Source organism: Triplophysa rosa, linkage group LG23 (genome assembly GCF_024868665.1).
Source record: "Triplophysa rosa linkage group LG23, Trosa_1v2, whole genome shotgun sequence".
NCBI classification, from domain to species: domain Eukaryota; kingdom Metazoa; phylum Chordata; class Actinopteri; order Cypriniformes; family Nemacheilidae; genus Triplophysa; species Triplophysa rosa.
Genome location: NC_079912.1, coordinates 5,439,121 through 5,453,210, shown reverse-complemented (window position 1 = coordinate 5,453,210; position 14,090 = coordinate 5,439,121). Strand labels below are relative to the sequence as shown.

Genomic DNA, 14,090 nt, shown 5'->3' with positions numbered 1-14,090 from the left:
GTCTGCGCATGCTCCTTCTCCTGCTGTCCTTGCTGCCGCATGCTTTTCCGGGAGAATTGTACTATAAGGGACTAAGAAAAATTGTTACGAAACAGTTTTATATGTTCGAAAAAAACTTTTCGAAACCTGTACGATCGCTGGGGGAGTGTATCGAGCACAGAAATACTACGTAATACGCCCAACTCGTTTTTTGACAAGTTGACCATGTTAAGCATGAGAAGACGGCACGTTTAACATTGTAAAGAAGTCAGAATGCATGACACACCGTTACAGCACCCCTTTGAGGTAAGAAACGACGTTCAAATGTCACGAACATTCGATTTGGTTTAATTATTTGTAAATATAATGTCATACATGTGATTAAAAGACATATTTATATTTAATTTTGTGTAATATTAAACTGCACCTGTCAAAATGATTTGCAGCATCCGGGTTACTGGGTGTTATTAGTTTCGAGCGGTTGTTATCTGAGAATAACAACCCTTGGAATGTCGCAACTGGCCAATCAGAATCAAACATTCCAGTGCGCCGTGTAATAAAACAATATAATAAACACAAAAAAGAAATAAAAAGAAATACCGTGCTGCTTATAGCTTTAGGTGGAATGGGTCACATGACTGCATATGAATAAAAATGGGTCAACATTTAAAAAAATCTTTGCTTCCATCACTTATGAAAATGAACTATGGTTTTAAAAAAACATGGTTTTACTACAGTTTAAATGAAAAAAAAATCTATAGTAATCAATACACCAAAAAACATGGTAACTACATTTTAATACAAACAAAAAACATGGTTAAGGGATAGTCCACACTATAAGGCATTTTTAAATTGCATAGTGTACATTTCCACCAAGCATTATGTGCATTGTCACTGAATTATATATTTGATTTATAAAGAAATGTAATGATTGGATTGTGACAAGCAGAGCGGGACGAGGGCCGTGAGGGAACGGCGTGAGCTGTGCATTGCACCGGTCTCGCATCTCTCACGGAGGAGCTCCGGAAGCATAAAGGAGGAGCGACAGCAGTGAAGGACGAGAGACCGGTGCAATGCGCAGCAACCGGCCTCGCGCCGTTCCCTCACGGCCCTCGTCCCGCTCTGCTTGTCACATGGATTAAATGAATAAATCAGCCATTCAATAAAAAATAATACATCACCGTGAGCTGTCACTTTAATTCGATTTCGACAGAACTTCAATTATAACGGTGTAATAGGCAAATATTGTATGAAATAATACATTCCTTGTAGAAAAACATTATCCAGGCAATTGAACAAAATAACATAGGTCAGTTGAACAAAGAGCTGATGACATGTGAACAACTTTTAATGAGAAATGCCAGAATCCGTAAATTTGTCAAACATGATTAGCATGTGTGAAAGATCCAGATATTTCTGTGATGTGATCATCCGTTTTAATCATTCTGTATGAAATGCAAATATAGGTAAAATGTCAAAGGTGAAATTGGCTGAAAATGTGATGTGATATTTAATTTAACAGCAAGGCACAGATTTCATTAAGCAGATGTTCTTATTAGTTCTCAGTCTTGTAGTGAGCTGGAATAACACAGAATAATTTGTTCAACCATCAAATTTCAACCACAAACTGCTTGTGTTCCTGAATACAATGTTGTACTTCTGTCAACCAACACCTGCATTTATCCAAATAACCATGTGATAATGTCAAAGTACTTTATCTTCTTTTAGCTTTTCCTTTGTCAAATGCAGATGTCATACATCAAACTTGTAAAACATAAAGCCGGTTAAAAAATAGTAGTGTCTGCCTCAGTCTAAAATGACTAATTCCAACTAATTCCAATGTTCCAATCTTACAATCGGCCAAACGATTGTAAGATATACGACAGTTTTTTTTTATAAAAAATGTGTTTAATGTTTTGGAGATTGTTGCATCATTATTAAAGGGATAGTTCAACCAAAACATTTTCATTTCCTCAACCTCTTGTCATTTCAAACCTGAATGATTTTCTTTCTGCTGCAGAACACAAAAGAAGATATTTCGAAGAACGCTGGTATTCAACCAACCCTGAACCCCCATTGACTTGCATGGACACAAAACCACTAAAACATTTCTCAAAATAGCTGCCTAAGTAGTCAGGAACAGATTTCTATAAAACAGCATGAAGGTGAAGAAAAGACAAAAGAATTTCAATTTTCATGTGAACTATCAGGAGCTTTTCGTCTTGTCGGTCTCAATATGATAAACTATTTCACGTAAAGCTGCTAAAAAACTCAAATAAACTGTAACTCTCCACTTCACATTGGTCAGATGGTCTCTTGCTTCCGATAGCCAAAATAAGCTCCAAAGTTAACCAGACTTTAAGGTGAAAGTCAAAAGCATGAGATTGCCTGTGCAAAACTTGTCAAGACAATGCGGTGTTGTTTAGGTGGTTGCTAGGGTGTTCTAAGTGGTTGCTAGGTTGTTCCTTGTGCTTAGCCCAAAAGCCCATCCCTCTTTAATATAAGTCTTTAGATATGTCCCTCCTTCAATGATTTTAGAGGTTTATTGAAATCTAGTAGTATACCATGTGGGAATAAATGTTGCAAGCACCAGTCGAGCTACTGTATAGAGACCACTAATACAATAATTACTAGAAGAGCTGTTGACGCAGCTCTAAAGCATAAACAGCTACATTACACACAGCAGTAATTATCAGCCAACCTTCCTCATTTAAAACACTCCGGCAGGGTGCGGTGAAATTCTCCACATCTTCTCCCGCCCTCAATCCCTCAGACCTGCAACAAACACGTCAGGACAAGCATCTAGCATCAGTTCAGATGAAGGATAATGCCATAAAAAAATCCCACAATGATCTCACTGACTGTGTAACACGCATTACACAGTCTGATAAGCCAATTTAAAGAGCAGTGGAGGGAGAACTACATACAGTAAGTTGTTTTGTTCTTCACATTAATCGCCTGACCTTTTCCCTCAAACTCCATCGTTGACCTACGGTCCGCCACACAAGCGTGAAAGCAGAACAGCCCGTGTCTGGCATTTTGCTTGGCCATTAAAGTTTAAAACCCAGCCAGTCTGCAGAGAACGCACATCCCTGCGGGGTGCTGTGCTAATTCTACGGTTTGCCAGACTTTTCTCTACCCCTCCCCCCCCAATAATCCCTCCGCATCCGATCCTAGACTAAAGACAACCGAAGACAATGAGAGGAGAGATTTGCAATCTGTCTTTTTATGTGTGAAAACGACGGGTGGTGCTAATTAGGTGGGCATAACCTACACTGCAATGCTCATGTGTCATTTTGATTGCTTGTCATTTTACCAGATGCTTCTTATACAGAGCGACTGGTGTGAAAGGCAACGTTTTTAAAGGAACAGTGCACCAAAAGAAGTCTAAAAAAGCAAGACTCCAGTGGATGAACACCATCTTAAATATCACGTTGTAGTCATGAACCAAAGATAGATGTTTTTTTACTTTTTACAATTTGAATGTTTCCTTACACCTTAAAACCAAAATTTTCCGGCATGCTGGGGCAGCCGAAAAATACTGCAAAATAACCGTTTTTGTAAAGTAAAATTCACACTTTTTTCACTTTTGTTATTTTACACCAGACTTGAAAATTAAAGGCGCAGTTCTTGATTAACAGCGGCCACTAGCGTTGTATTATAGATTTGCCACGAATCGCTCAGTCCAAACACGACGGTGGCCATCACAGTACAAAAAGATGTTGTTCTCATGTTAACGCAGGGAAGAGATTTTGCTGGCATTAGAAAGACTGTAGAAAAAGCGATGTCTTATGTATTACATAAAATAAAAGGTCAGTGGATTTTAAGTTTAAAAAGAAGGATAAAAGGAGCTAGGACCTGTGTTAATATTATAAAGACTTTCCACCAGAGACGCGTTAGCACCCGCGGTACTAAGGCTTTTAGCAGAGATAACGTTACTCATAGATATCTATGGAGATACTTTCCAGCAGAGAGATGTTGGAGAGAAAGGTCGTCTAAAAATCACCCCGAGGATGCTTTGATTCGGATCAGTATGTGAGTAACATACTAACATACAAAGATATGTTGTTGTTGTAATTAGCTGTGTGACGGAGCAGTTTTGAGCATCATTGTTTATCTGGAACTGCTTTAATATTGTACTCGTCCAGATACTGGAGAGAGAGCGCGAGAGCGCGTTGGAGCTGAAACTGTTTACTCTTTTACTCAATGATGAATAAACTTTAAGTTAATCCGCGGGTCACGTGCGTTCTGCACTGGAGAGCATGATCCGTACGGATCACGGATCATCCCGCGATTCGTTTCACCACGATACCGCAGCGGAAAGGAAGAGGAAACGCGCATTGTAGAGTCGTCTGTCCGTTTAGGGCTGCTGTACAAAACATGGCGGCAAATTCAATGTATGAAGGGCCGCTCTGTATGTAGATATAAATAGCTTATTCTAAGGTATTACAAACTTAATGGTTCATTATGTAAGGTCTTTATACACCTCTGAAGAAATAGTTTTGTATATTATATTGCATTTCTGTCAATAGATCCCCCTAAAAATGGCGTATTGTTCCTTTAAGTCAATTTGTAAATTGCAGTCAATTTCTGTAATTTGATATTTTTATTTCAAATAAATGAAATAATTTTATTCCTTAGTTTCAAAGAATCTGTAAAATGAAACCATAAAATTACCGTTTTTTACAGTGAATTCTTACAGTGTAGAAATTTTTGAAGAATTTTGAAAGTTTGCTAATCTTAGTTGGTCTTAACCTGGTCAAACTGGTCTGTTTACTGGTTTTAAAGGATTTTCTGCCGGTCAATATGCCATCCAGATAAACCAGGCGGCTATAAGCTTGGCCAATAACATTTCACAGTTTTTTACTCCTGACATTTTGCTAAATTCAACCACACACTCTCTAAACCCAAGCCAACCTCCTGTTGCACATAGATGTTAAAAATAGATTTGTCAGATGTCTAAAAAACAGCAGTGGTGATAAGTAAACCTCCATTATCTCTTTTGGAGAGCCAAAGAAAGGACTGCAGTTGGCTTACAGCCATCCAGCATCTAAGCGGGCTACATCTCTATCTGGAAGGTGTGAGTTTTATTAGCTTGCAGGGTGGAAAAAGAGCAATACGAGTCACCGTGGGAGGCAACAGTGACCACCAGAGCAGAAGATGAGAAACTTTCTCCATTCATTTTCTCCACGGGCATTAAAAGAAAACTTTAATATATTGTTTTATGCATTGAACCAAACCAAATACCATCCCCAAGATGAATAACATTCTGGAATCAAAACAAAATGTCAAAAAGACAAAGGTGTAATTATGAGGAAATGATTCAACAGTTCATCCCATGAATCACTAAAAATGATGTTATAAAATAAGTGTTTTTGAGCTTCTTACTGAATTTTACTCATCTAAAAGTGCCACAGTGTTTAAAAAAACATTAACTAAGATTAGTTGGGGACATATTTTAGATCTTTTTCAACCACAGATGCAGAAAATACCACTATATTTATGCATGGTCCAACCATTTGAGAACACTGATTTTATATACCACTTTACATACTACTTCCTTTCCACCTTTTTGTGATGGAAACGTGTGAATACTACATCCAGACTTGGCACTGGTACTGATATTGGCACCTTGTCAGTGTAAAAGGTGGACTTGAAGCATCTGAGTGAGATTTATGTTTAATGACGTACACTAAGAAAAAACATAACCTAGCCATGTGGAAATGAAAGGGCAATGACCGTCTGGGTCCGAAACTCATTTCATGTTATTTTTATTTAAAGTTCTTTTACTTTGACAACCCTCATTTGACTCAACAGCCCAGAGGGAGACTTCAGCAATATCGTTTAACCATTTTTTCGGCATCTGAACTCAAAAATTGTGTCAGGTGTAGAGAGGGAGGGTGTCTCGACAAGCAGCCATTCCAGTCTGGAGGCGAGCGCTGCACCCTTGACTGAGTTAACCCCATAGGCCTGTCATGTCCTGTTGTCATGTCCTGTTGTCAAGCTGGCTGAGCAGGCAGAGCCTTTTCTGACGCGGGGGCTGTTAACAAAGTAGCATGCTCCTGGCTAAATTTGAGCAATGTCACATAAACCAGCCTGTTCATCTATCGAACATGACCTCGTGGATCATAGCTTCACAGAGAGAAGATGAAATGTAGGGACCGTCAGCTCGAGAAAGTTTGAATTAATAACAGTCTCTGCAGAGAATGTGGGTCACAAAATTTCCTCAACCTCACAAAAGTTTAACTTCAAGAATGAGCAAAGGGCAGAATAAGGTTTTGGTTAAATCTGGCTCATTCAAATAGTCAAATTGGAGTGTTTTTTTTAGAATAGTGAAAAATGAACACATACAGTAACGGCTGGATTGAGCATTTTATGGAAGGACTGTTGCCCTTAAAGGTGCCAAAGAATTAATTGACAATATGTCAAATTGCTCTCTGATATCTACAGTACATAGAAGGTATGTGGCTTTATTAAGTGCCAAATTTATCCAGAAACGGTTTTACATGTCCATTTACAACCCTAGGATTTGTCCCTAGGATGAAAAGGTCTGTTTTTACCTTATTTGAAAGGGTCATGAATATTAATGTTGAGCTCTGCTCTGATTGGTTGTTTTGCTGCGCGGCTCATGCCAGTAGCTCACATGGCAAAATGTTTGAAATTAAGTATAAAAAAATATCTTCTCAAAAAGAGAAAACTAAAGGATTAAAGACCAAATAATTAATTAAAAAAAGATCGCTACTGTCAGGCGTGAAATGGAAGAAGTGGATAAAATCACTACTTACTGCTTGCGGTAGGGGTTGTAATGGCAATATAGTCGGAATTGCCCCCTTCTTAAATCAGTATTAAAACGCTGAGCGAAGCCTGCTTGATATTGTCCCAGGTTAAAAAAACTGTCCTGTGTCTGTGCTGTGGGCTGCAAATTGCATTGTAAACAAATATAAACAAGGCCAAAGTAGGGCATATAAACTCGACCTATACAGATGAGACGCGCCTGACTTTATAACTGTATAAAGAAGACGCGTGTCTGTGCAGCTTGCGTTGTATAAAGACGACGCGTATGAGTTTATAACTGAGAAGCTCGTATTTTACAGATGACAAACTTGATAACTGCCCAGCTCGCGCTGTATAAACAAGACGTGTCTCTGCGCAGCTTGAGCTTAGACGCGCATCACTTCATAACGTCGCGGCTTGTTTAAAGAAGACAACGATGTCATCGTTCATCGCAATGTTTCACTGCCAATCTGGTAGACTTCGCCCAACCCTATTCATAATACCTGCAGAACTTGCAATGTATCAGCTGTGCACGTCCGGCTGGCCAAGAACATGGGCGGGTATATGTAACGTTGGGGGCGTACATCCCAACTGTAACGTCACAGTCTGTGTTATGTTGGGATTGGCCTCTTTTTCAGTGGTCTTTTGCATGCACAAGATTTACATAAGAAGGAGGAAACAATAGTGTTTAAAGCTCACAATTAGGGCTGTCACGATTATTAAATAATCATCTCATCGCGATTGTTTGACCTCATCGCGATGATTTCGGATCATCGCAATTATTGCACATCTCTATAGAAGACACTAGGGGGAGCTGTAGTGCATCTGCATATTGCATATTTTAGTGTATATATTGTTACTAAAGCATGGCAATACTTGTACCACCACAACACAATCACTTAAAAAAAAAACTAAAACATATACAAATTACCTGCAGTACAATTTAATATTATTTAAGCGAATCTCAGTGTGAAAACCAGTCTACCAACATTTCATTAACACACAAGTAAAATTTTTATTTTTTCCGATGTATTTCCAAGAAAAAAACATAGTCTTGTATTCAGAACAATATGGTCGTTTCAATCGCTGAATCATAAATGAATGAGAATTAAATGTCAAAGCTCAAAAACATACAATTAATCGTCATAATCGCCAAAGCCCTAAAACAGACAATTAATCACCATAATCGCAATGATTTATTAGACAATTAATCGTCAATCAAATTTCATAATCGTGACAGCCCTACTCACAATGTCATTTCGAGGTACAGACCTCTTATTATTCATCTATGCCTAGGTAAATACAGTTTTCCATTCGATGGCACCTTTAAAACAAAGAAAATAAGTGGGCACATCACATGACTTTCCTTAATTCAGGCCATACATTGCTTTCTAAAAATATCGAAAAATTGGTTTTGTAGTACTGAAGTGATTTGTGGCACAAAAAGGGAGCATGTTGTGGGCCAACCTTACAGGAGCACTGTGGATTGGTTTCCACTGACAAAGACAGGCTGCTTTCTCACCCAGCTGAAGTAAAAAGGTGCTTTACTGCCAGAAACCTCACAGCAGAGCTAGAAAGTAAAACAGCAGTGAATGGTGTCATGCGATTTAACTAAAATAGAGTGTATAATGGGGGAGACGAGGGAAGGCGAGTTTTGTAAAAGAAAATAAGTGCCGCTGTCATTACATTTTAGAAAATAAAGAGTTGGACAACTAAATTACAATACTAAGAAAACCAAGAAAAGTGAAATGCAATACAACTGGTATTTTAGAGAATAGCAGTATTGTTTTTTTTGCACATTTAATTTAAACATGGTTATATGAAGAGTGTGGGGGTTTTATGAGTGTTTTGCAAATTTGTACTGAGCCTTCCTTTCGAAGCGAGGGAGAAGGGGGTCTAACGTGTAGCATCATGTGCCGGTGTTCTGTCGAATTTTCCTACCCTGTCAGATTTTCCTACCGCAGGGCAAAACTTCATATAATCTAAAACACATCGACAAAATAAACAGGTAGGATGATTTTACAATGCAAAATACCCTGTCAGATAGTCCTACCAGCTTAAAATAACACATAAAATAAGTGTACAGCGTAAATACACTGTCAGATTCCCGTAGCAGTATAAAATAAACAGGTAGGTAGGATGATTTTATACCGCAAAAAAATGATGTAACATTGATGTGCGCATGGCTCCGGCGTTGTCCCCGCACTAGTGTCATCGGCGGCTAATGAAGTGTGGGCACTCGGGATGCGCAACGCATCAAACACAGTGCATTCTTGTAATTCGATACGATGAACCCACCGCAGATGCTTTGCCATATTGCTGGTGACACCCGTCTTGCAACATAATAGTTTGTCACAATAATTACACTTAGCTTTGTCTTTTTGTGATTTCGAAAAAATGCAGCCACACTTTAGTGCGCCTTTCACTGTCCATTGTGTGAACTGACTTTTAGTATTCGAGCGGAAGGTCCTCGCAGATGGCTATGTCAGGTCAGGTGACTCAGGTCTTGACAGATGACGTGAAAATTATGTGACCGTGCTGTCCGGAATCGCTAAGAGGAATCAAATTTTTTTTTTTTTAAAGGATCCGATTCCTTTCTTATGGATCCTATTCCAGAATTGGAATCGAATTTCGATTCCCAACCCTAATAATAATCCTATTGAGTGATTCCCATCAGATACCATCACCACGCCACCTTAAAACATCTTGTTTCACTTACGAAAACTCCAGCTTTCCTTACAAAACCAAATACACTTCTCCAACTTCGTACACACTTCGTAATTCTTTATTAGCTGCTGGGCAACCACCATTTGTTTCCCACTCTTTTCTTCTGTAAAGCACAGCCAAAGGCACTCACGCCACCCTTCAAGGTTTCCTGGAAGCTCCTCTGGAGCTCACAAGAGTTCAAATTATCCAGAGTTAACCCCGTGGGGAGGGATTCCCTATACTATTGGTTCACAAGTTCATTGCAGAATGAACTATTTATGAGGGTCGAAAAAACATAGAGGAACAGTTCAAACAGAATAATGATGGGCAGAATGGTATACAGAAAGAATGAGATGAGGTCCTCAAAATGGTTGAGGGATGGCATTATAAATCACACAACCCGTCAAACTGACATGTAATGACATTACAAATTTGACGGAATGAACTGAATAACAGAGTAAATACGAAAAACAAATTGACAGACAAAGGGGAAGGGGCCCAATGACAGTGACCACACACACCTAATCAGATTTTATAGATTGCGCTGATCTCCCCTCTGTCTACCAAATGCCAGAGGATGTCGAAACCTTGTGTGATGGATTTGAGGTCAGCAAGACAGTGAATGTCTTCACAGGCCTTCTGTTCTTTTGTTGTTTTGCGCCTTTATCAGCTGCAGTCAATGACAGCTGAAATTGGAATCGATCGGCCAATTGTAAATCAGTATTGAATAATCAGCCAGACAGCTGCCTTCATTACGATGCCATGTCAACACAGTAAAAAGCATGGCATGTAACAATATACAAACTTGGATATAAAGGACAGGGACAATACTGTGTAAGTGAGAAGCGTTAACCGGGTTTATAGGAATCCAGGCTATTCCTTAAAACATGCCTTCACAATAAAGGTGATAAGTGCAGTTTAAAAGATAAAAAGGTAATGGACATTAACAGTTTTCAATTTTGTTGGCAATTTTAAATAATTAAAAATTTCATAAAATATGAATCACAGCCAGACAAATCCATCAGCATGGATAAGCAGCAATTAAACACTTCCCATTTGAGGTCTTTCAAGATTACAGAGACTTCAATCTCAAGAATTGTGGCTTACAAACCACACGCAACCATCAATAGAAGGAAACAGGCAGGGAAAGTAGCACACCCTATAATTTACACCAAACAGATTCTATTCTTCTGGCAGAATTATCAAGGGCAATTCAAGAGCATAAGTTATGATTTAGATTGTAGAGTATAATATATTACAGGAAGAGAGAGAGACAAGTGTGTAGATACAACAGAACCTACCTGAAGTACAAGGGGTTCTGGATTGAAAGCCAATGTCATCAACAGCTGCATCCTTTCTGTATCTTTAAGGTTCTTCAACAGGAAGCTTCCAGAGTCCTTTGTCTCTGCATATCTCCTGACTATTCTGTCCAGCAATCTTTGGGATGGACAATGAACAAGGTCGGACCAGCCTTCGACAACATCCGGGGTCAAGAGTCTGACGTCCCCGTTGAGTCTGGCAAACTCAGTCTTGTACATGGCCTGGATGAGATCGCAACGAGGTCGACCCGTCGCCCGCTTGCAAATCTTCTGGTCGATATCGGCAAGCTCTTGATTCGAACCCAAACGCTTGAGCACAATCCTCCGCGTGCCCTCCCGGGGCTCCCCGTACTGGGCAAAGAACACATTTTTGACGTTAAAGACATCAAGGAAACGAAGACGGCCCCACGTCTCAAGGGATATTTGTCCATTCATGAATTTACGACACCAGCTAGTGCCGAAGCAGGCCGGGCACTTGTTGAGGTTTATGAACCGCCTGTCGGTGAGTTCGTTCTTTTGGAAAGATGCGAAGAGGTTGTGCGTGTTCATCAGCAAGATGACGAAGAGACCCACGACGAAGAGAAGCTTCAAACACCGGTACAAACGGCCGAGCTTGAGAGGGACGAAGCGCAGCATGTTCGTGCACTTGCCAGGCAAGGAAGGGTTAAAGGGTGAAGGGGAATAGGGCAGTCGATGTCAGGGACAAGACTCAATGGATCTCCATCTCTGCTGCTGACTCATCACCCGGAGTTCCTGGACGGGGTGAAACTAACAGAGTCCCCCCTTTTTGAGTGCTTGTTGGGCTAAGACATTCTCACAGAAATTGCTCTGGTGCACATGGTCCTGATGAGCATAGAAGCCTGCCTGCAAAGAAGCACATGAACAAAAAACTTATTACAGGAAGTTGCATTTCACTAGGGCTGAAACTAATTACAAAACCAACTTGTGGACAACTCCACACTATTTGAAAGGCTAGCTTCTGTTTCCCCGGTCTGAAATTTCTCCAGTCCCAGGGTACTAACCTCTATAAAGCAACAGCTAGTTTTTGTGTCATTTCGAAATGTTTAAAAAATTGGAAATGTTCGGGTCATTTGAGCGAATGCATTGCTTTCCGAACTGTAACGAGATGGATTTCTGCCAGACCAATAAACAGTAAGACACTCTGTACCAGACTGCTAGCTCATATTTCCCTCAGAATAACTCCCAACAACCACAGATAAAAATAAGGTTAAAACGGAGGCAAAACTGTACATTCCAAAAAGTCTCCAATTTCACTTCCAACATAAAAAATGACAGGTATTAATGACCCCTCTGAAACAGGGTACAGCTAGAAACAGTTCATCATATTGCTACTGAAAAGACAAGAAACACAATGTGATTATTTCCACCACCTGCAATCGTGCCGAGGGTAGTTTAACCTTTGATCAGAGTTGCCCTGGTAAATTTTAATCTCTCTTTGAAGTTTTCCCTTTGAAAATGCCTGGTGTCACCACGAAAATGTGGGGAGGTGAAACAACGATTTACAGCGCACAGTGCGGCTCCATCGGACGCAATGGTGTCACTGTTACCCAAAGCACAGCAATGGTCATTCAAACGATGAACCCAACAGACATACCACACACGGGTTACTTACTACAGTTAAACACACTATGACATGGCCACCCAAGACTTAGTTTCCATTCAGGAAATCAGACCCTTGGCGCAAACTTTATATGGCCGCTTACCATGCAAATGGGACGTTTCAATTAAAGCTCATTACACCATGCCTATTAAAAGCAATGGCTTCCGAGGGCTCTGCTCATTAGTGGACAAGTCAGTGTCATTAGCGAGCATGCTGATGAATTTCTGTGCATTTTAATTGACCTGAGCGATGTGTGAAAGAGATCATCTATATCAGGCTTTCCATCTCGCTTGATTCTATCTCAAGGTCAAGGGACTTATCAGTACTTTTTAGTGTTAAATCTAAAAAAAAAAACATAAACACTCCACAAATTGATGATTAAAAATGATGATAGTAATGCCCATGTGACCGTTCGCTTTCTTGCATTTTTATTTACCTCAAAAAGTTGTTTAACTTCTTTCCTTTTTTGGGACAATAAGTCCAATTTCCTCATCAAAAAGATGTTTAATTAGAATTAATGCAAAGTATTCAAATTCCAATGTTAATATTATAAATATGTTATCATATGTGTTTAGTAAATAATTTTCAGGAAAAATGTTCTTTCAAAAATAAATACCACATGGTTTTCCACAATAGTAATATATCCACAAACTGATAAAAATAAATACCTGGATAAAACCATCCACCCAATGCCTAAATGCAAATGTAATTGCTGTCCTTCTGAAACTTGAATGTCCAAATTCGTTGCTTTTCCAAAATAACAAAAACACTGTACTTTTTAAATGAGCACTTTTAATATTTTTTTATTGGTTAGATATTTGCAAAACCAAGTGACAAACATAAAGGGTGGATGAATATCGTTAAGATTTTAACGGTAATACTACTCTTACCGATACTGCTTATCGGTTTGGTACTTTAACAGTATTCTTATCGGTTCATTTGGATAATTTAAAAAAAAAATAAAACCAAAAATAAAGAATTTATGAATTTATGAATAGAATTAGCACTGCTTTATTTTCCTGCAATGAAAAATAAATTGTATTTAGCTTGGACCAGCCGTATTAAAAGTAGATTGGTTCATCATAGATGCCTGCAACTTAAAGGAAAATCGTTTTGAAATATTTTAATGTGTTTTTTAATGGACAGATTTACATGCATGTTTTTTTATGTAAGTAAAGCAATGAATTAATAAGCTCTCAATGTAATCAAATATTACATACAGTATATTTGGGCTGATTTATTTGTTTATACGTTTCAAAGCATTCAGACACAGGCTGTGCGCGTTCGTGAAGTTTAAACAGCTCATCTGTGTAGTTTAAGAGATGCCCTGTTAGGGTTGACTACCATAGTAGGAAAATTACTTTATCTTTTTTTTTTGTTCTGTTGAACACAAAAGATGACATTTTTGAAGAATGTAGGACAGCAAACAGTTCTGGGGCACTTTTGACGACCATTGTTTTTTTCCTACTATGGTAGTCAATGGGTGTTTTTTATTTCTGTTTGGTTATAAGCATTCTTCCAAATATCTTTCTCTGTGTTCATCAGAACAAAGAAATGTATACACATTTGGAACAACTGGAAGGTGAGTAAATGATGACAGAATTTTCATTTTTGGGTGAAGTATCCCTTTAAAGCAGGACAAGAACAATAGTTTGAATACAGCTGCAGATTTTAACAAAACAAAGAGTGGG

At 38.9% G+C, this 14,090-nt stretch overlaps 1 protein-coding gene across 1 annotated transcript in view; it reads right to left on the bottom strand.

The window, feature by feature from the left end:
- Positions 1-14,090, bottom strand: part of dipk2ab (divergent protein kinase domain 2Ab) — a 48,914-nt gene that overhangs the window by 19,916 nt on the left and 14,908 nt on the right. The window contains exon 2 of the mRNA XM_057322703.1: positions 10,761-11,642. Within this exon, the coding sequence (XP_057178686.1) occupies positions 10,761-11,414 (654 nt within the window). The 5' untranslated portion in view covers positions 11,415-11,642. The remainder of the gene's footprint in view (positions 1-10,760; positions 11,643-14,090) is intronic.